General features: G+C 46.3%; 1 protein-coding gene across 1 annotated transcript in view; it reads right to left on the minus strand.

The window, feature by feature from the left end:
• The window catches only part of FAM174B (family with sequence similarity 174 member B), a 35,848-nt gene extending 24,041 nt beyond the window's left edge, over positions 1-11,807 (minus strand). Inside the window, exon 1 of the mRNA XM_004093177.3 lies at positions 11,322-11,807. Within this exon, the coding sequence (XP_004093225.3) occupies positions 11,322-11,671 (350 nt within the window). The 5' untranslated portion in view covers positions 11,672-11,807. The remainder of the gene's footprint in view (positions 1-11,321) is intronic.
• Positions 11,808-21,653: the final 9,846 nt, after the last annotated feature.

The raw sequence follows: 21,653 nt of genomic DNA on the forward strand, positions 1-21,653 counted from the left end.
GACTTAGAACCCACTCTTCAGCCCTAGCCTCTGCCCTACCCTGTAAGGAAGCAGGTGTTGGAGGCCCCTGGACAATCAACAGGCTAGCCAGGGTCTCACCACCATGGCCTGCCACCAAGACACATTCCCAATAACCAGCCTACCTCCCTTTCTGCCCTGGACACAGCCCTCTGAGCTCCACCCGACACCTTCTACCTAGAGCATTTTCAACAAGCCACTGAGAGGCAAACACTGATGTGACAGAAATCTCATCTTATTCCACTGCAGATGGGCCACTTCAGACAAACAGTAAGTCACACGAGGCAAAAGCATTTTCCTCTAGTGCAGCAAGAGCCTCCAGATCTCCAGCAGCCAAGCTCCAACACAATCCAGCTCTGGCAGAACCCTCCCAGCTCCAGCAGAACGCTCCCCAACACAGAGGCTGTGGAGACCTTGGATGCACCCTCGCCTCACCCCTGTCCTGGAGCACCCCCTCCCACCACGCTGCAGCCCCTCTGTTCCAGCACCCAGCACCCAGTCATCAGTCAAGCACCATGGCTCAACATACCAGGTCAATAACTCAAATGCCCCAAGGCCTTGTAGATAAAAGAAACCAGAGCATCAGGACTGCTGAGACCTAAACAAGGGAACAAACAACAGTGACAAGTGGTGGACAATGCTCTGTCTTCAAGTCAAAAAGGCATAAATAGCGGCACCCTGCCCAGCCTAGGTGGAATGACAGCCACCCAGCTCCTGTCCGGCTGCCCCAGAACAGAGGTCTTGCACTTCCGTGTCAATCCATCTGTCAAAAGAAGCAGGAAATCTAGATTTTTATATAAAGGCTCCTAACTTTAAAGTGTTCTCAACTATCCTAGTTTTTAAAACACTGTGCAGATCAAACAACAAAACAAATGTCTGTGGGCCAGATTTTTTTGGCCCCAGGCCATCAGTTTACCATCTCTGACTTGGTTCCCTGACCATGGTTCATTAGGTCCTATGTGCCAAGCATCAGTGATATTTAGTAATTCAGCTCAAAATCATGAGCCCAGAGAGATGTAATGATATGCACGTTCCACTAAATCCTTCTTTATCTCTGTTCACCAACAGTTCAACCATGACTAAGGAGTATTGACCATTATTTATATAACCTAGCTGCTTCCTCTCCCTCCTGGGCACCATCCCATTGGGGTTAACCAAGTGTTAGCACTGTTGGTTGACCCCAGGATGGGCATGCAGCGCACGGCACAGGCTGTGCCCCTGGGGGCTTACGCTTCATAGAGGATCATCCAGCACGGGCCAGACAACCCTCAAGAGCTCAGTGACAAGTCCTCGAGTTTTCCTTCATTACACTAAAGTGTTTACCCTCCATCTGCTCCCCACCCTGTTTCTCTTTTCCCTCTCTCAGTCCCTGAGGGATAAATCCAATGCTTACTCTTACAAGACAAAAGCAGCACACATTAAATCCGGCAACAGCAAATGCCCCAAGACCTGTTCCTCCAGCTTTCGGGTGTGTTTGCAAAGGGTTGGTTCTGCTTTATTTTTACATAAGGTGCCAGGGGAGGGAAGCGAGGTTTAAAGCAGAGAAGGTAGCCTCTAGGGGCAGTGGCAAGATGACCCAGAGGGGCTCCTGGTGGACCCAGGGGACCTGACCACCGCCTGAAAACTCCGAGGTCACAGCGCTTTGGGACACATGTCATAAAGGGCCCTTTCAGTACCACTTATCCCTGCCACCTCGGTAAGGGAGGCGTGGGAATGTCAGTCCTCACTACCCACTCCTTCTAGGCAAGATGCTCCCAGTGCCCCTCCACCCAACCCCAAGGCCCAGCTGCATGGCTGGAGTTTTCATGAACAAGTTTCACCTGTGAGTCCTCTTCTTCCTCACCAAACCTATCCCTTTCCCTGCCTGATCACCTCCTTCACAATGCCCCCCTTCTCTAGGCCCTTCAGGACAGCCTGACACTTTCCTCTTTCTCCTCTTCATCCACTCAGGCCTCCAGTTCTCCCAAGTGGTCCTTCCAGCACCTTCCACAGGTCTCCCCAGCCATCCTGCACCCCCACACCAGCCACGTCACTATTCATGCATTCTTGGTAAATCCTTGGTACAACGTAATCTGGACCAACATTTCTAGAGAAGCCCTGTGATTACTTCCCTCCTGTGTTAAAATCCTCCATTTGTTCTTCTCACCCATTATAAATCCCCAAGTCCTCCAGCTGGAATTGGCTTCTAAAATCCAGCTGCGATGGGAAGGGTGAGCCAGACTCCTCCCCTTCCCCAGCTGCTCATCCTTGAGCAAGACACTTCACCAATTGAGCCTTGGTTTTCTCATCTGTGAAATGGGGATGACAAACCAAAATTAAAATTATAAGCCCCCCAACCATCTGAATGAACCCCTCCACTCAGCAAGGCTACTGACGGCAATTTGGAATCTCGGCAGTGCCATGGCTAACCCGAAAAACTAATTCAGGCTATGATGGGAAGGGTGGGGGGTTGAACATACCTGATTCTACCCTCCTCCCCTTTGGAATTATTGATAGACCCTTTAAGTCTGATAAGAAACATTTACAATCTATTCTCTCCAAAGCCTGCTACCTGGAGGCTTTGCCTGCATAATAAAACCGTGGTCTCCACAACCACTTATCTTAACCCAGACATTTCTAAGTCTTTAGACAATAACTTAACTCTTTCAACCAATTGCCAATCAGAAAATCTTTGAATCTACCTATGGCCTGGAAGTCATCCCCCTTCCAGTTGTCCTGCCTTTCTGGACCAAACCAACGTACATCTTACATGTATTTGATGTCTCATGTCTCCCTAATATGTATAAAACTAAGCTGTACCCCAACCACCTTGGGCACATGTTCTCAGGATCTCCTGAGGGCTGAGTCATGGGCCAGTGGCCACTCATATTTGGCTCAGAATAAATCTCTTTAAATATTTTACAGAGCTTGACTCTTTTTGTTAACAGGACTGACAGTGCACCACTCATAGGAGCGAGGAAAACATATAAAATGCTTATTACAGAGTCCATTACACAGTAAGGGCTTAATAAATATTCGTTGCTATTATTGTCATCATCATCACAATTTCCAAGTGATTTCACAAACGCTACCCTCAGCAAAGCTTGCTTCACCCATCTGGTCCTGGAAGAACCTCTTCTTCCTTCCACCTGCCAAGTCCTAATCGTCCTCCTCCTCCCCCACCATGCCCTCCCAGACCATTCTGGTCCCTGACCAAAGTCACTGCACCCATCCTTTCTCAGTTTACCTAGCCTTGCTTTTAACACATGGCTCCCCTGTGGGACTGGATGGCTCCTTATGTGCCAAGTAGAATCATTCAAGGCATAAGCCAAAAATAAAATTCTAAGCCCCCCAGCCAGTTGAACAGACCTGGCCAGGAGGACCCCAGAGAAACCTGAAAAACTAAATTCCAGGCCTAGACAAGAAAGGAGGTCAGACATACCGCATTATACCCCTCCCTTTTGGAGTTTAGGCACAAATGACCAGCATTAATAATGAAATAGAGATCCTAAGACTGGCAAAACAAGGCTCTTTGTGGCAATAAGATACCAAATTCCAACCTGATTCTGTATAGCATCACATGGCAGATAGCAGGCCCTGAAGGAAATGAAATTTTACCCAAAAATATCTGTGACATAGTTTGAAATGGCCCTGCAAAGCCATCTTTTGTGGGGAAATGTTTGCATCTGTAGAGAATCTTCATTAATACAGCTAGGCCTTTGGTGGATCTAGGAGAGATTAACTGAAAGTCTGACACCTTTTAAGATCTGAAAAGAGGCATTTACCATCTATTCTCTCTGAAGCCTGCTACCTGGAGGCTTCATCTACATAACAAGAACCTTGGTCTCCACAACCCCCCTTATCTTAACTCAAGCATTTCTTTCTATTGACTTCAAGTCTTTAGACAAAGCTTAACTCTTTCAACCAACTGCCAATCAAAATCTCTTTGAAGCTGCCTATGGCCTATAAGCCCCACTTCAAGATGCCCTGCCTTTCCGGGCTGAACCAAAGTAAACCATCTATATATTGATTCATGCCTTTGCCTGTAACTTCTATTTCCCTAAAATGTAAAAAACCAGGCTGAAACCTGACCCACCTCAGGTCCACGTTCTCAGGACCTCTTGATATTGTTCCCCACGTCAGTATGGTCACTCATATTGGCTCACAATAAACCTCTTTAAATATTCATAGAGTTTGGGATTTTTGTCAACAAAGGGCATTATCCTACACCCTAGATTGAGCTGGATGGTCCTTGACGTCTGATGTGTCCCATGGCACCTCTATGTTCATAGTGGGTGCTAATTAAACACCCTGGGAAGAACACTGTCTACTCAGCCGTGTTTTCTCCTAGGTGCTGGGTTCAGTGTTGGGGAGACTTGACTGGACAGGGCCAAACTCAGCCCACCACATCTTGGAGGCCCAGAAAGGGCCAAGCTGAGCATCCAAGCCCCTAGGCTTAAGTCCTATTTTTCCTACAAACTCACTCAGTGACCTTAAGCAACCCTCCCCACTCTGGGCCTCAGTTTTCTCATCTGTACAATGAGTGTAGGGAGGTAGGTGGAAGGAGTTCTGAATGCAAAGAAACCCCTACGTGAGAGGCAGGGGTCTAGAAAGGCTCTGCCAGGTCTACAAGAGCCCTGCCCAAGCACTTTGCCATGGCCCCTCCTCTGTGCCACACCTGCCCATGAGAAAGGGTTTCCTCCTCCCTGCACCCTCAGGAAAATAAATAGCAAGTCTAGATTCCTGGCAGATTGCCCTTAGATTAAGTATAGTTTATTTTTTAAGTGAAACAGTAATAACATGATCCTAAATTCATGGTCCCAGATTTCCCTTTGCAAAAGATTAGACCCAAAACCTCAGCCATAAAACTAAAGTACTAACACAACCCATGAAGCCTTCTTTGCTTAAATCCAGGAGTGTTTCCCCCTCTTGACACTTGCCCTACAGGATGCCCTACAGATACTGACATTGGGGTTCCCTTAATCCCCACTGCTTACCCTAGATTTGCCTGGTGTCTCAAGAAGAACCTGCATTTGCAAAGACACCCATACGCAAAGCCTACATGGGCATGAAAGTCTATGGGTAATGCCATACAAGTCAGGAGGCTCAGGCTTAAATTAAAGAGGGATTTTCTTCCCTTTCCAACCTGATAGAAGGAATCCACGTCAGGTGCCAGGTCTTCACAGTCCTGTTAATGGGGGCAGTCATGAGGCGCCTCCATCATCAGGAAATTGAGTAGTCAAGGAGGCTCACTTGGGCTAAAGAGTCAGCAATTTCATTTGAAAGAGCCCCAGAAACAGATGCACCTGCCTGATAATTGTGGCCATATGGCTGCATCCTCATTTATGGACAGAAGCAAGACCAAAAGGTTGGGTGTAAATTACATCTGTTTTCAGAATCGTATTTTTCAATATAATAGGACACTTGGCTGCTTAAAGGGGAACCAGAGACTGAGTTGACACAATCTCATTCTAAACATGCAATAGCCCTTGGAAGCATGTACTCTAATTAATGATGAGAAACGGTGCCCAGAAAGGTTCAATAAACTGCCCATATCAGACAACCAGCAGGCTTGAAGCCAAGATTCTTGGCATCTCTCAAACCTGGCACCCTTGACATTTGAGGCTGGATAATTCTTTGGGTGGGGGTGGGGGTGCTGTTCCGTGCACTGTAGGATGTTTAGCAGTATCCTGGCCTCTACCCACTAGAGGCCAGTAGTAAATTCCCCCTACCCCTACCCCCGCTGGCCAACATGACAATCCAAAATGTCTCCAGATATGACCACATAACACCAGGGGACAAAATCCTCCCCAGTTAAGAACCATTTGAGCGATCTTGTTCTCTCCCTATACCATGATGTTTTGGAGAACTGAATCAAGGGCTTGCTCTCTACTCTCTTTTTTAAAGAATCTGGATTTTGGCTGTATTCAATTTGCTTAACACTTCTTCACTGTGGCATATAATATCAAACATGAAAGAAGATGAACATTTGTCACTTCTATAGTTTTTTCCTTCAATTCAAAGCCTTGGGCAAGCAATGAGAAATGACCAACTGATGCTAAACAAGTCCCACATCCCCTCTCAAATCTGAAAATGGGGCTGGACCTTCTAACCATGGCTCCACCCAAAACCCCAATTTACTAAAATAATATTGATATACTATGAAATAATAAGCAACGACAAAAAAAAATTTTAAATGGTAACTTTCCCTAAATGCTAAAAGTATTAAGCTTTTACATTTTCTTTTAAATAACTTTTCTTATTACAAATGTAAATACACACACAATAGAAAATTTAGGAAATACAAGATAAGTAGGAAAGTTCTCGTTCCTTTTCAAAGACCTGGCTTAGTAAAATTAACTAAGCATCTGTGGTTCCAATGTCTTCAGGGCATGGCAGTGTGCACCTTTCCCACTGACAGCTGGGCAATGTCAGACCGCTTAGAATTCAACCTCCCGATCCCTCGGGAAGCACCAAAAAGAACCCTGCTTTCAGATAAGAGGATTTTACAGAGATTTTGAAGTAAGAAGTGGCTGGGCATGCAGCCAACAGAGATCTAGGAGAAATGGAGCCTGCACCGTGGAGTTCGGAGACTCTCCAAGACTGGGAAAGGATCCCCAGGATGAAAGGAACGTTGTGGTTTCGAGGTGGCAGGGTTTCCTGACTTGCCCCTGCTCTGCTCATGAGACACCAAGAGCGTAAAGTCAGATTCCTTCCAGAACTCAGACAATAAAGTGTTCTGAGTGAATGTAGGGGGCAAAAGGTACTGATACCAGCAGTCCTTCGCTTATGTGTATTATCTTGAATGCATGCAACATCACCAGATGTTTCCCAATATCAAAAAATTAGGAGCAATCACACCTCTCTACCTCCTAGAGACAGCCTCTTTTGCTGATTCCCTTTCAGCTCCCATAAACCTGCCAAGCAGCAGACCCAGGGGGTCCCCCACACCAGGTACCTGTAGGACTACTCTCACACATGTGAAGGTACCCACCAGAGGGCACTTGGTCTCCAGCCAGCTTTCCCTTCTTCTGATTTTTGTCTCCTGTCTAAAAATGGTTTGCCTTAATGATGAAATACATTTAAAAAGGTGGACATGATTCTACAAGATGGGGAAATCAGATTGATTAAGGAGAACATTTGGAAGAGACAGAGGCTCAACTTTGGCAGAAAATGAAGAAATACAAAACAAATTAATGAATACCAAATTATACCCATCAGATTGGAAAGCATTAGAAAGTAAGATAATACTAAGTGTTGGATATGATGTGAGAATCTGAGAACCCTCAGGCTCTGCAGATGGAAACCTACACTGGCGCCTGCTCAAGGAAATCAAGAATGAGCACCCCCTAGGATCCAGAAGCCCCACTCCCAGGTGTACACCCCAGAAGCTGTCATACTGGTCCTCAGAAAGACACATCCAAGAATGCAGCCAGGAGCTGAGTATACACACAGGGATACCCAGCATACACACATCATAACTACATGCTTCTGGATTGTAAAAGAATTCAAACTATGCAGAAACACATCGTGAATAATAAAAAAAATACGATAATCATCCACATGCACAGGCACACAGATTTATTCGCACATTCATATATACATGTTTATAATTTACTTAACTGATACTATACATGCCACTTTGTGACCTGTTTCATACTCAAAAATATATAGCAAGTATTATCTCAATGTTATCATTTTAACAGCTGCACAGTATTCTGCCACAAAGATTACCATGATTTGCTTAACCAATGCCCAATTGTTGGACACTTGGATTATTTAAACCTTTTCACTATCAAACAGAGCTTCTCTGAATATCATTGCACTTGCATCTTGGCTTTCTCTTCTAATTATTAACATTAGAAGCAAAGAATATTTAGTGCAGTGGAAAATGTACATACTTTAAGAATGGAATTGCTTGATTAAAAGTATACATCTTTTTCATTAAAACACACATTCTTTGCTTCTAATTTCCTTGGATCCAATTTTTTTCTGTTGTCTGGTAAGGTGACTGCTTCCATTTTATAAGCAATCATACTTACCACACTCTCCTTTATCTACATTGTACAAATTCCTACCTCGCAGGTATCCAGCATCAGTCATGCAGCTAGTCTAGCACATTTTGAGAGACATCAGCAATGTAAAATCCTTGAGAGCTCAACATTCTTTTGCTAAAAATATCTTTATTAAATGCCAGCTTGTGCCTGGAACCACATTAGGTATTAGGGAAACACAGATTAATGCCTAGTCCTGCTCAGAAGAAGTTCGGCGGCACTTGACTCTGAAGAGGGAATTCAAAAATCGAGTGTGCTTTGGAAGCACAGAGGGGCCCTAGCTGCAGAGGCTTCTCAGAGGAGGCAACGGCAATGAGGTCAAACAGCACCGAACTGACCATGCAGTCTTAGTGACAGAGGGGACTCCAGGCAGGGGGTTAGAGTGGGACAAGATGCTCAGGCCACGCAGTGCCTCCGGAGAACCCCCGGAAGTCCAGCAAAGCTGGAGGCGCACTGAGCAGAGCCGAGATGGGGGCTCAAGAGGGAGGCAGCACCCTGATCTGAAGAGTCAGCCTTGCCCACACATTAAGGAGTTTGTATGCAGGGAGAATTGGCAGGGAGGGGTAGAAGAAGGATGATACAGGCATTCCTGCAGACGAGGGAGGACAGACTGGAGAGGGACAAGGTTGGAGGCAGGAACCCCAGCTTAAGAGACACTATTGCAATTCAGGAGCGACAAGGTAGAAACAGTGGCAGGTGGCGAAGCTTCCCCGGGGAAGGTGGTGTGGGCAGAGGTGAGACAGTCTCTTGGAGACTCAGGTGGTGGAATTTCCAGGACTCAGTGCCTGCAGGCTAAGGAGTTGCAGAGGGAGAAAGGAAGGACAGGCATTTGGTGAGCTGACTGACCAAGGCTACAGGGGAGCGTGGGACAGGAGAAAGGCCACAGTACAGACTGAATAGCATAGATGAGGTGCTGGCCCTGCCTTGGCTACACTGACTTGCAGAGTGTTCTAGAATCTAGCAACGACTTATTCTACTTCCTGGGATGCAACTTTCTCATCTGCAAAGAAACACATGGGGACTGTGCGCCATCAGGGCCCTTCTAAGCTGTAAAATATTACAAAGTCCTCTCTAGATCAGAATCTGGGGTGGCAGCTGTCCACTTGAAAACTCACCCTAACAAGATTGCCTTCCTGGGAAGAGACACAGATCATGTCCATAACCACCTTCTCCTATGAAGTCATAAACTTCTTTCAACACTCCACACCCAAGCCACTAAAGACCTATCTCTTCCAGGCTAGAGTGCTGGCTTACCCACTCCAACATGAGGCTCGCATCCCTCACATCTGGGTGCATGCTGCCTTCTTTTCTCCCCTACTCCTGAGTAATAAACAGCAGACTAGCAAAATTGTTCAAATACCTTCTAAAAAAATACACAGCCTTGTGGACTCCATAGCCTGTTTTGAGCTAAATGTTTCAAACCTCCAGACTCAGACTTGCTCTAGGCATTAAGCTTCACTCCAACTGAACAATCAGGAAGTCCGTAAATGACAATGGCACCTCTGCTGAATGGCAGGCCCGCATCGGGCATGGAGACACGAAGATGAACTGGACTTCCCAACCTCCAGGGCTCTCTGCTGAGTGCAGAAGCCAGCATGGCACCGTTGGACTGAAGGATGCACAGATTAGGGATGAGGAGGTCAGAAAATAGTGACAGCCTCATTCAAATGTCCGGGAAAACTATACAGAGGAAGGAGGATGGGAGCTGGTGGCTGCACGCACTTGTAGAACATAGGGGCAAGAATTAGGCTAGAAGCGGGAAACCACAGAGCATAAGGAGCACGTGACAAGGGACTAGGCTCAGAAGCGCTGGTTGATGTCTGCATCGTGGACGGGGGCCAGCTTGCAAGGGCCCTGAATTACACACCCAGGTATTGCAATGCCTAGGTAGTGGCCACAGGGAGCTGCTAGAGTTTGTAAACAGGGGATTGAGGCCAGTGGGTAGAGTGGGAAGAAGACAGGAGCATTTCAACCCAGAGAACATCAAGGAGACCAGCAGAGTGAGGAGCAATGTGGCCTGAGACAAGGCAGGGAATGGTGGGGTGAGCGTGGGACCACACCTCCCCTTTCTCCATTTTCTCAGACCACTGGCATCTAATCCTACAGACATAGAAGGAAACACCTGGACCCAAAGTCACACACAACTGACAGCAAAGCTCAATACATAGATAGCTCCCAACTCTACCTTTTCCTGGTCTGGTTTCTGCTGTTGCACTGAAAATGCTACCCAGGAGGGCAAGCCCTGAAGCCCAACCTTCCACAGCTGATCAAACACCAAAGCACAGTGTGTAGGCTTGGAAGCAGAGGAAGGCAGCAGTGAACAGCTGACACACACACCCAGACTTCCAGGCAGGCGGGCCTCAGTAACACGACAGGTTTGGTTCATTTCCTGCAAAAACAGGATTTCCCAGGCATTAAAGGAAATGTCCTTGCATTCCTCTTAGCCCTGTCCACCAGGATGGACAGGGATCAAGGACCTGGGACGTCGTTCCTAATTTACCAGACACTTTATCCCTGAACGTGAGAAACCTACAAAGGGCTCTCCAAGATCCCTCATGCCCCTGTGAATGTTCATCTAGCGCAACTTAGGCAGGAGCCTAGGAAAGCCATCTGTGTCCCCCACTAACAGAAAATCAGGGAGGCCACCAAGGGTCGCCTAGAATCCTGAAGCCCAGCTCCAACCCGTGGTGCAAAGCACCCCTCCAGCGTAATTCTGGAGGCAACTCTACTACCCCCCACGCTAGAAACTGCTTCTTTCAGTAGCAAAAAAAAAAAAAAGAGGAAAAAGTAGGTGGGGCGTGAGGGAGATGGTAGTAGGAAGAAGGAGTAGCGAAATTAAACTTAGACAGGCCTGGGTTCAAGTCCTACCTCCATCACTGAGTTTACTTAGGTGAGCCATTTTGCCTCTCTGAAAATGTTTTCCTCATCTGCGAAAATGATTATAAAAATAAATTATGGGAAACGCTGTCAGAATTCAGAGCGCTATTGTTAGCGTTCAGCATTAGCAGAAAGCCAACAAATGGAAGCAAATATTTATTTTATATATATAGTTAAAGAGAGGAAAGAAAATTCCTAAAACATGTACCAGGAAAATCCAGACGAGCACACCCCGGCCCCCCACCCACCCTCCCGGGCAGGGCAGGAGGCACACGGCTGGCTGGGGCGCACCAGGGCACCTGTGCGTGCAGGTGGGGCGGGCGCGCGGCGACAGCAGGTTGGCGATGCTGCCCTGTCGGCCAGCAGGAGAAGGAAGACGGCGGGAGGGCCCACCTGAAGACGCGCAGCAGCAGGCAGGCGATGAGGAGGGTGGTAAAGGCGAACGCCACGATCACGGCCGCCTTGAGGGTGGGTAGGTCGCGGAGGAGGGTGGAAATGCGGGTCACCAAGGCGTCGCCGCTGCTGTTGGAGCTGCCGCTGCCACTGCCGCTGCCGCCCGCCGCCCCAGACCCAATCCGGGTGGTGTTCCCGGGCCCCGGGCCGGGCGGTGGCCGCGACTCGCGCTCGGGTTCGGGCCGCGGCGCGGAGATGGACTCGGCTCTGCTGGCGCGGGCGGCGGGAGCGGCCAGGAGCGCGAGCAGCAGCAGCGGCAGGAGCGGGGCTGGCGGCGGCACGGCGCGCATAGTGCGGTGGGTCGGCAGAGGATCAGGCAGGGCGCGCGTGGCTGAGCCCCAGGATCCGCACCAGCACGCAGGCCTGCACCGGGGGATCCTGCGGCGGAGGCGGCTGCGCGGTGCTTGGCAGGAAGCTGCGGCGCCCGGAAGAGCCCGCGCCACCGCCGCCGCCACCACCAACACGTTGCAAGGAGTCATTCGACGGGCCGCGGCCCCACGTGGGCGGGGCAGGCCACCCGGCCTGGGTCCCGGCTGCGCTCCGCCCGCCCGCGACCCCAATTCCTCGGGACTTGAGACCCCGCGGTGAAGCAGCAACTGCCACGATGGCGCTTGGGCTGGCCCTGTGCTGCACATTTCACGTGTTTTATTTATTTCATTTAATTCTACAACCCCTTTTGAAGACAGGTATTCTGTTATCCATATTTGATAGTTGACTTAGCACCCAAAGAGCCAGCTCACAGCAACCCAGATTGTGTCAGACTAAGAATCAAAGACTATGGGACCCAGAAGTAGACTCCCATCTTGCAGATCAAAAACTGAAGCCGACAGTGAAGTGATTGCCTGATGTCCTATGCAACGCATAGTTTCAGTAACTCCGCTAATTTCTCTCTTTGTCAAAAGGAGTTTCTTATTTCATGCGCCTCTGCTTATGAACCGGACTGGGAGGTGAATCTCTGCCTCTCATACCTTTGTTGTGGAACACCAGTTGGTGTGGTTAATGCTCCCCTGCCTGGCTGAAGTTTCTCCAGGGAATAATTGGCTTGCTGCCTCTGGTTTGTAAGCTAAATGATGCTTAGGTGGAGAAAGACAATTAAGGAGGTTCTAGTGGGAGGCCCAAAGGTGGGAATTGATGGGGGCACAGAGCCCCTACCTGAAGTACTAGGAGCCATTCCCAGAGCTTCAGGGTTCCCCTTTTACACTGCATATGGGTCCTGGCAGGAAGCTTTTCAGTGGTGGGTAAACAGTTAAACACACATGACAAGGTCCCAGGGACCTTAAACGGCCCACTTCTGGTCCTGCTGGAAAAAGAGACAAATATGGTACATTGTATTAGTTGTCTATTGCAGCATAACAAATTGCCCTAAAACCTAGCAGCTTAAAAGAACGTGCATTTAGTATCTCAGTCTGTGGGTCAGGAAACTGACCATAGGTTACCTGGGTTCTCTGCTTCAGGGCCTCTCCCAAAGGTGCAATCAAGGTGTCAGCTGGGGCTGGGGTCTCCTCTGAAGGCTCAACTGGGGAAGGATCTGCTTCCAAGCTCAATCAGCATTTTTTGGCCAGATTCAGCCCTGCACTGGCTGTTGGACTGGGGCCTCAGTTCCCCTGGGGCAGTTGGCCAGAGGCTGCCCTCAGTTCCTTGGCATGGGGCCCTTCCAACATAGCAACTTGCTTCATCAAAGTGTGCAAGTCAAGATAGCAATAGAAAGAGTCACCTAGCAAGACAGAAGTCACTCTCTTATGAAACCTCATCACAGAAGTGACATTCTCACACCTTTGTCATATTCTATTGGTTGGAAGCAAGTCACAGGTTTCATCCACACTCAAGGAGAAGGAATTACACAATGGTATGAATATCAGGAAGCAGGGATCACTGGGGCCATCCTAGAAGCTGCCTGCCACATACAGTGTAATTCATTTTGATTTGGGGGGATGGACAACAATCAGATTATCAGAAGTCATCATCCAGAAGGTGCTTCTGAAATGCATGTTAAATATGCATTCCATGTTAAATATGCCCCAGTGATAAGAGATATGGATAGATCACATGATTTAGGTCTCTTCTAACTCTGAAATATCACCTTCTGGTATGTTAAAAATGTTGCATTAGTAGACAGTCAACATCATATCAGTATGATAGAATATATAAAGGAAAGTTTTTAAAGAAACACCTCTGATTCCATGATTTTGGAGAACTGTTCTCCAAGGCATAAACCTCAGCCATCACAGCCTCTTATTTTTGTACTTGTCAGAAATTCCTGCACGATACAGCAAAGAGGTCCTGGGCTTTGAGCCTCTTAGCCAGGATGAAAGGTTTGACCACTGAATGGCCTTGGCCAAGTATTTAACCACTGAATATCAGGTTTTTAATATCTGAAATAGGCTGGGCATGGTGGCTATGCCTGTAATCCCAGCACTTTGGGAGGCCAAGGTGAGTGGATCACCTGAGGTCAGGAGTTCGAGACCAGCCTGACCAACATGGTGAAACCCCATCTCTACTAAAAATACAAAATTAGCTGGGTGTGGTGGTGCATGCTATTCGGGAGGCTGAGGCAGGAGAATCGCTTGAACCCGGGAGGCAGAGTTTGCGGTGAGCTGAGATTGCACCATTGCACTCCAATCTGGGCAACAAAAGCAAAACTCCGTCTCAAAAAAAAAAAAAAAAATCAATGTGAGGTAGGGACAAATAGTACCCAGCTCAAGGCCACTGGGAGCTTCCATAGAACAGAGAAAATATTAGTGCTGTTTTCCTTATTTTGCCACAATTTGTGGACTGATGGTCTACATCAGTCATTAAACAATGCTTGACTATTTAATGTTAACATCAAGAATGTAGAAAGCATAAATGTTAGACTTTTTTCATAAAGTGAAACTTTAGAATCTTTCCTTCTAATCATTTGCTTACTTAAAAATTGCCCTCAATTAGAGTTCCTTAAAAACATTTTAATTCAAATAACCATAAACAATGACATTTTTAACATGGTAAACGGGCAACAAAACCAAATCTGGTTGATTTCAGAGAAGGGGAGATTATTGGAAGCATGTCATGTTGCTTCCAGAATTGACTGTAAGCTAAAGCAGAAGTTCTAACCGTGGGATTTGTGGACTCCTGGGGTCTCTGAGACCCTTTCAGGGAATCTTCAAAGTGAAAACTAATTCAATAATGATAATAAGATGTTATGTGTCTTTTTCACTATGTTGACATTTGCACTAATAGTGCAAAAGCAACAGTGAGGAAAACCGATGGTGCCTTAGCACAAATCGAGGTAAACAATATTCATAGTCATTGTATTCTTCACAACTATACACTATAGGCAAAAAAATAATCAGTTTCACTTTAGAATGCCCTTGAGGTAGCCACTAAATTATTAAATCTTGACCTTGAGATCATTTTAATATTATACATGATGAAATGGGACATAGGAATAAATCACTTCTGCTGTACATTTATGCATAATGATTGACTCAAGAAAAAGCATGTTTACAATTCCTAGAGTTGCAAACTGAACTAGCCACTTTTTTCACGGAACACCATTTTTAATCAAGAGAGTGACCGACAAACTTTACACTTGGTCTTTGGCAGGCATTTTCTCAAAAATGATCAAAATGAGGCTGTCATTTCAAGGACACGTACTGCCAGTATTGTAGCCAATGATAAAATACAAGCCTTCAGGTGAAAATTAGAATTTTTAAGAAAACTTGTCAATTAGGATGTTTTTGCTATGAGCTTGACAGCTTCCCAATGCTTCAAAATTTTTCTGATGATCTTGGTGGTGATATTTTAAAGTATGGGTTTTTTATATTATGCAATGAAACATATCAAAATTTGAAAGATCTACATAAATTTTTCCAAATGGCCAATGCACAGTGTTACAAAATCATTTCTGAGTAAACGATCCACTCAAAGTATAAGACAGACCAATAGATTCTGATGAAATGAAATATAAAATATTCATTACTATGGTTTCATATTCCACATTGCAAATAATCTTTAAGAAACTACAACCTGCAAATTTTGGTATAGTATCAAAGAATCTCCACAACTACCTGAAAAGGCTACTAAAATTTTCCTCCCTTTTCTGACTAAATATCTAGGTGAGGCTGGATTTTCTTCATGTTCTTCAACCAAAACAAATTGCAACAGATTGAATGCAAAAGCAGATATGAGAATCCAGCTATTTTCTACTAAGCCAGACATTAGAGAGATTTGCAAAAAAATGTTAAAGAAAGGCATGCTCTTCTCTAATATTTTTGTTTTAGAAAATTGGTTATTTTTCATTAAAATATCTCTCATTCTTTTTTGGTAGAGACAGGGTCTTGCCCAGGCTGGTCTTGGATTCCTGGCCTTAAGCCACCCTTTGGCCTCAGCCCCCCAAAGCACTGGGGTTACAGACATGAGCCACTGCACCCAGCCAAAAAATATCTTATTGATGTTAACATGTTAATGTGTTATTTTTGTTTTTAAATATTTTAGACTTCATTTTAATTTATAACGCAGCAAATATCAATATATATATTGATATAAAACAAAATAAAGAAAAGCTCTTCGAGGTCCTCAATATTTCTTAGAATGGAAAGGATTCCTGAGACCAAAAAGTTATCTAAGAAATGCTGACTTCAGGCCGGGCGTGGTGGCTCACGCTTGTAATCCCAGCACTTTGGGAGGCCGAGGCGGGCGGATCATGAGGTCAGGAGATCGAGACCACGGTGAAACCCCGTCTCTAATAAAAATACAAAAAATTAGCCGGGCGTGGTGGCGGGCGCCTGTAGTCGCAGCTACTCGGAGAGGCTGAGGCAGGAGAATGGCGTGAACCCGGGAGGCGGAGCTTGCAGTGAGCCGAGATTGCGCCACTGCACTCCAGCCTGGGCAACAGAGCAAGACTCCGTCTCAAAAAAAAAAAAAAAAAAAAAAAGAAATGCTGACTTCAGAGAAACAGGCTTAGGGAAACAAAACAAAACCAAACAAGCAAACCAATTAGGATATTTTCTGCTATAAGAAACAGAAAACTCACTTGAACTGACTTACATAAAAAAGGACATTTCACCCCAATTACTCTGATGTGATTACACATGTGATCAGAACATCACATGTACCCCATGAATATATACATGAATATGATGTACCCATAATATTTTTAAATTATTTACATAAAATATTTTTTAAAATCACATTGTACCAAAAATAAAAAATAAAAATGAAATCTCTTCTTGCACATAAAGGAAGCGCCTGGGAGGAGAGGTTTAGGATTGGTTGATTCAGCCATGTGCATGATGTCAAAGGTCCTGGATCTTTCCATCTCTCCACTGCTGGCCGCAGCATTGACTTCAACCTTAGAAGGGTGGCCACCTGGTCACAAGATCCACAAGGATAGCTGGAGTGGCAATCAGGGTGGAATGCTTTCTTGCTCACATATAGCAGGTGAGAGAGGAAAATACTTTTTCCAACTATGGAACATAAACCCTCCTCTCAGTCTGATCGGTCCATCTTGAGTTACAGCCAGGGGATTATCATGCCCTGATTGGATTAGACCTGCCTTGGAACTAGGGTTGGGGCACCCCGCCCCCCGCAAGGAAAATTAAAGAAAAAGAAAAGGTTTTGTTAGGAACAAGGAAGGGGAAGACATGGATACTGAATAGGCTGCAATGCGCATTCCAACAAGCAAGAAACAAGGAACTGAGTCTGTCTGGATTTGTAGAATCAAAGCCCAAATCAGACCCAGGAAGGATCTGGTTAGGAAACAGCACTGTCCAGCAGATGTCTCGCAGGCTCCACCATCACCACTGCCTCCTAAAGCCACCAGACAGTAGATGCCACTGCTGTGACCATGGCTGAAAGAGTAAATTTTTATTTATTTATTTATTTTTTGAGACAAGGTCTCACTCACTCTGTTGTCCAGGCTGGAGTGCGGTTGCGTGATCTCGGATCTCGGCTCACTGCAACCTCTGCCTCCCAAGTTCAAGCAATTCTCCCACCTCAGATCAGCTTCCTGAGTAGCTGGGACTACAGGCACGTGCCACCACTCCTGGCCAATTTTTGTATTTTTTGGTAGAGAGAGGGTTTCACCATGTTGGCCAGACTGGTCTCAAACTCCTGACCTCAAGTGATCTGTCCGCCTGGGCCTCCCAAAGCGCTGGGATTACAAGCGTGAGCCATGGCACGGGGGCTGGAAGAGTGTCTCTTTAACTGCCTGTGAATTGCATCACTGGCTTGAAATTAAAAGTCCTAAAATGCAGCATCCGATTGGCTACCCCAGTCACGTGGCACTGTCCAAGAAGGGGAGAGGGCACATCCCACCCTCTTCATCTTCCAAACGGGAAGTGGGGGGTCCTCCTCCACCAAGGATCACAGCACTGGGGAGTCCACCACAATAAGGACATCTGGACGCGGGGAGCCAAAGCCAAAACTAGTCAACGGCCACTTCAAACACAGATGAAAATTCTTCAGAAATAATTAGATCAAAAAAGTAAGTAGATAGTTTTTTAAAAATAAATAAATAAATACAAGACAGGGTCTCACTGTGTTGCCCAGGCTGGTCTTGAACTCCTGGGCTCAAGTGATCCTCCTGTCTTGGCCTCCCAAAGTGCTGGGATTACAGGGATGAGCCACCACCCCCAGCCAAGGCGGGTAGATATTGATGAGAGAGATATAAATATAGATAGATAGAGATAAACGATAGAGAGGTGATAGGCATATAGGTAGAAGAGAGAAATTTATACATATTTTCTATATACTGTATTTACATTCGTATTGCACATATATATTTTTATATGCACAATAAATACAAGTCATTTAATTCCAGTACACCACTAACTGTGTGATCTTGTTTAAACCTCCTTATGCCTCAGTTTCCTCATCTGTAAAATAGGGCTAATAAGAGGACCTATCTCATGAGAGTAGTTCAAGGACCAAATAAGTTAATACTTGGAACATGCTTAGCGAAATATCTCAAAAATGGTAAGTGCTCAGCAAATGTCAATTATTAATAAAATATCAGAGCAATGAAGAAGGATCATTGAAATGGCAGAAAACATTTAACTGTAAATCACTTTTCCAACCTTCAAGGTTCACCAATATCTGAGGGAGGGAGTTTCTGATGCCCTGCCTGGGACACCTCCAGGAGACAACAGCTATGGAGCAAAACCAAATCCCTGAGTTAATAACGTCTAAACCACCTTGGAATTCAGAGCAGGAACACCCTTTGGACACCTCTCACCTATTTGCTGTTTTATACATATGTAGCCCAGAGGAAATAGGTCTCAGTGAAGTAACCTGTTTGGAAGACAGACATTCTCCATTCTCTGTGACTAGCAGCTGACTTAAAACAGGACACAAGAAAATATATTGGAAGAAAATATACCAACATGGTTTGGTTTGGTTTGGTTTGAGGTGGAGTCTCTCACTGTCGCCCAGGCCGGAGTGCAATGGCCGATCGTGGCTCATTGCTACCTCCACCTCCCAGGTTCAAGCCATCCTCGTGCCTCGGCCTCCCAAGTAGCTGAGATTACAGGCACGCACCACCACAGTTGGCTAATTTTTTGTATTTTTAGTAGAGACGGGGTTTCACCATGTTGGCCAGGCTGGTCTCTAATTCCTAGGCTCAAGTGATCTGCCCACTTAGGTCCCCCAAAGTGCTGGGATTACAGGCATGAGCCACAGTGCCCAGCCCCGGAAATATACCAATATGTTAATAGCAATTATCCCTAGATGTGTGATCATGGGGCATTTGTGTTGTCTTTACTGCATCAGACTTTACTGCAACAGACTCTAGGCTCTGTAATAAATATGTACTAATTTTGCAGTTTTCTTACATGCAGTACATATATTAATCTTAACTATTTTATTTCCTAAAATGAATATGACATGACTCACCTTTGTTTTTAACATACCCTCAGGCAAAGGGTTTACAAAGATGACCAGAGATCAAACTCTGGAGCATGCGTAAGGAGAATGTGAGAGGCAAACTCTCTCTTCCTGCTGCACCGCATACTGCCAACACAGAGTAGTGAAAACAATTTTTAAGGGTAGACTGAAGAGGGGTAAGGAAATTCCAGATAACAATGTCCACCATGCACTGAGCTTTGCAGACAGAATCACACATACCTTTCAACCCTATGGGAAATAGGCATTAGCATCCCTATTTTACAGAGGAAGAAACAGAGGCTTGTCAATTTAGGGACTTGAGAGAGTCGCATGTGCGTGGGCAGTGGAAGAAAGATTTGGCCTGGTAAGGAGATCCCCTTCAGCCCTTGGAGAGTTATTTCTATTCCAATTTGGAGAAGCTGCTGACTACACATCTACCTGAGGGGGACCCACAGCAAAGGAGTGGAGGGGAAGTCTAAGACGACTCAGCCAGAAACCCAGCAAGCAAACCCACGGAGTGTTCCAGCCCATCTTTCACTTCTTCCTAGACGTCAGCAGCACTCGTCATCTGGAAGGTTTCTTCCCACAGCAACAGACATCTTTTGTGCCCGTTACAGGCTGGGCACTTTCGGGAAAGGACTAAATATATTGCATGTGGCCTCTAGCCTTAAGCACGGCCATTCTGGTTTGCAGACAAGACATGTTGACTGTTGAGCTAATCACTAGTAAATAAAATTTCCAGACCCAAGAGAAAAGGATGAGAAGTAGAGGATCCGTCCTGAGTATATTCCACAGTCATTGCTAGAAACGTTCAGATGCAAGAACTCGTGTTTCTTGCATGCCCACTGTGTGCCACACTCGCCTCACATGTGTCTCATTAGTCCTCACAGCAACCCTCTGTACCCCATCATAGCCTCCCCGGTTGACATGCAAGGAAATGAAGGCCTGAGGGGTCCTACAGCGTCTGGGGCCACATCAGCACCAGAGCACACACCCTGAGCTCAGTCTTTCCAACTCCTAATCGAGTCTGGGGTTGTCTCCAAAGACAGTGAGGCATTGCTCCATTAGAAATACCCCGTCTCGCTCCACGGTGCTGGGAATATCAGAGAGTACGTTTGGAAAAGTAGAGCTGAGTAGCGGGAGAACCCTCTGGAACCCCAGTGAAACCTGCGTGTGGGCCTCAAGCATTCGTGTAAAACGCAGGCCCCAAGTACTAGTGAAATGTCATGATCAAATCCACTTCTCAGACTCCTTTACACACAGTTGTTATCATCCACATAATAAAAGGAATTGGATTTCCCTCATGTCTTAAGTCTTTGCACAATTTCCTCCCACCTTTCCTGGGCCTGCTGGGAGGCTCCGCACAACCCCACTGGGTGGAAGGCAGAGTAGGCAGGGGAACCCTGGGCCTGGCAGTTCTGTTACAATACTGTGCCACAACACAGACAGGTGGGGTGGCCAGAGTCAGGCAGAGTGACACAGGGTGTGTCAGGTGGCTCTCCTGCCCCTGCCTGTGCACACACATGATGGAACCCTGGTACAGTAACTCAGCATTCAGTTGAGACGAGAGGGAGAATAAACAAGGGACAATTCATCCTAACCTAACTCAGGACAGCGGCCAACCCTCTGGTTGGCCTGGGTCTGAGAGATTTCCAAGGATGCAGGACTCTGTTTTTAAAACCAGGTTAGTCCCAGACAAACCAGGAAGAGCCGGTCAGCTCAGCTGACCTCTCTACCCTCAGGTAATGCAGCCCCTTGCCTTTATATTCTCCAGTCCTTCCTCAGCCCACACGCTCGCCCCGCCCCTCTGTGTCTCTGAGCAGGCAGGCAAGCTTGAATACTAGCTAATATTTATTGAGCATTGACTTAGCGTCAGGCACTTTACATCAGGCCTAAGGAGAAAATACAGTTATCACCTCCTGTCACAGATGAAGAAACTGAGGCTGACAGAATTAGTGTATACAAATAATTCCATAAGATCAGCTTCTGCGCACACTTGAGCTCATAAAAGATCTCCATACTTTGCCTTCCCAAGTTTGCTAGAGGGAGGGAGACAAAAAGAGAGAGAGAGAGAGAGAGAGAGAAAATGAGTGATGAGACAGAGAGAGAGAAAATGAGTGATGAGTGAGAGAACGCGAATTAAAGGTCTCTCCCTCCCTCCTGGAGGGGGACAGGCCGCATCTCAGACATCAGCCCCTCTCAAGGGATCAGAGGATCAAGCCCATCCTCCGCTGGCTCTCTGCACCTCGCCTGTGGAGCTGACACAGCACCAGCTGCAGCTCATTTTACTCCCCGCCAGAAAAGAGGGTGTTATCATGTGATATTTTTGCCTCTTTTTATAAATAATTCATCCTTTTTTGCACAAAAGTAAGATAGCCTGAAGCTAGAACATTTAAAAGGAACGTCAGCCCC

The sequence above is a fragment of the Nomascus leucogenys genome, chromosome 6 (assembly GCF_006542625.1).
Source record: "Nomascus leucogenys isolate Asia chromosome 6, Asia_NLE_v1, whole genome shotgun sequence".
Lineage (NCBI taxonomy): Eukaryota > Metazoa > Chordata > Mammalia > Primates > Hylobatidae > Nomascus > Nomascus leucogenys.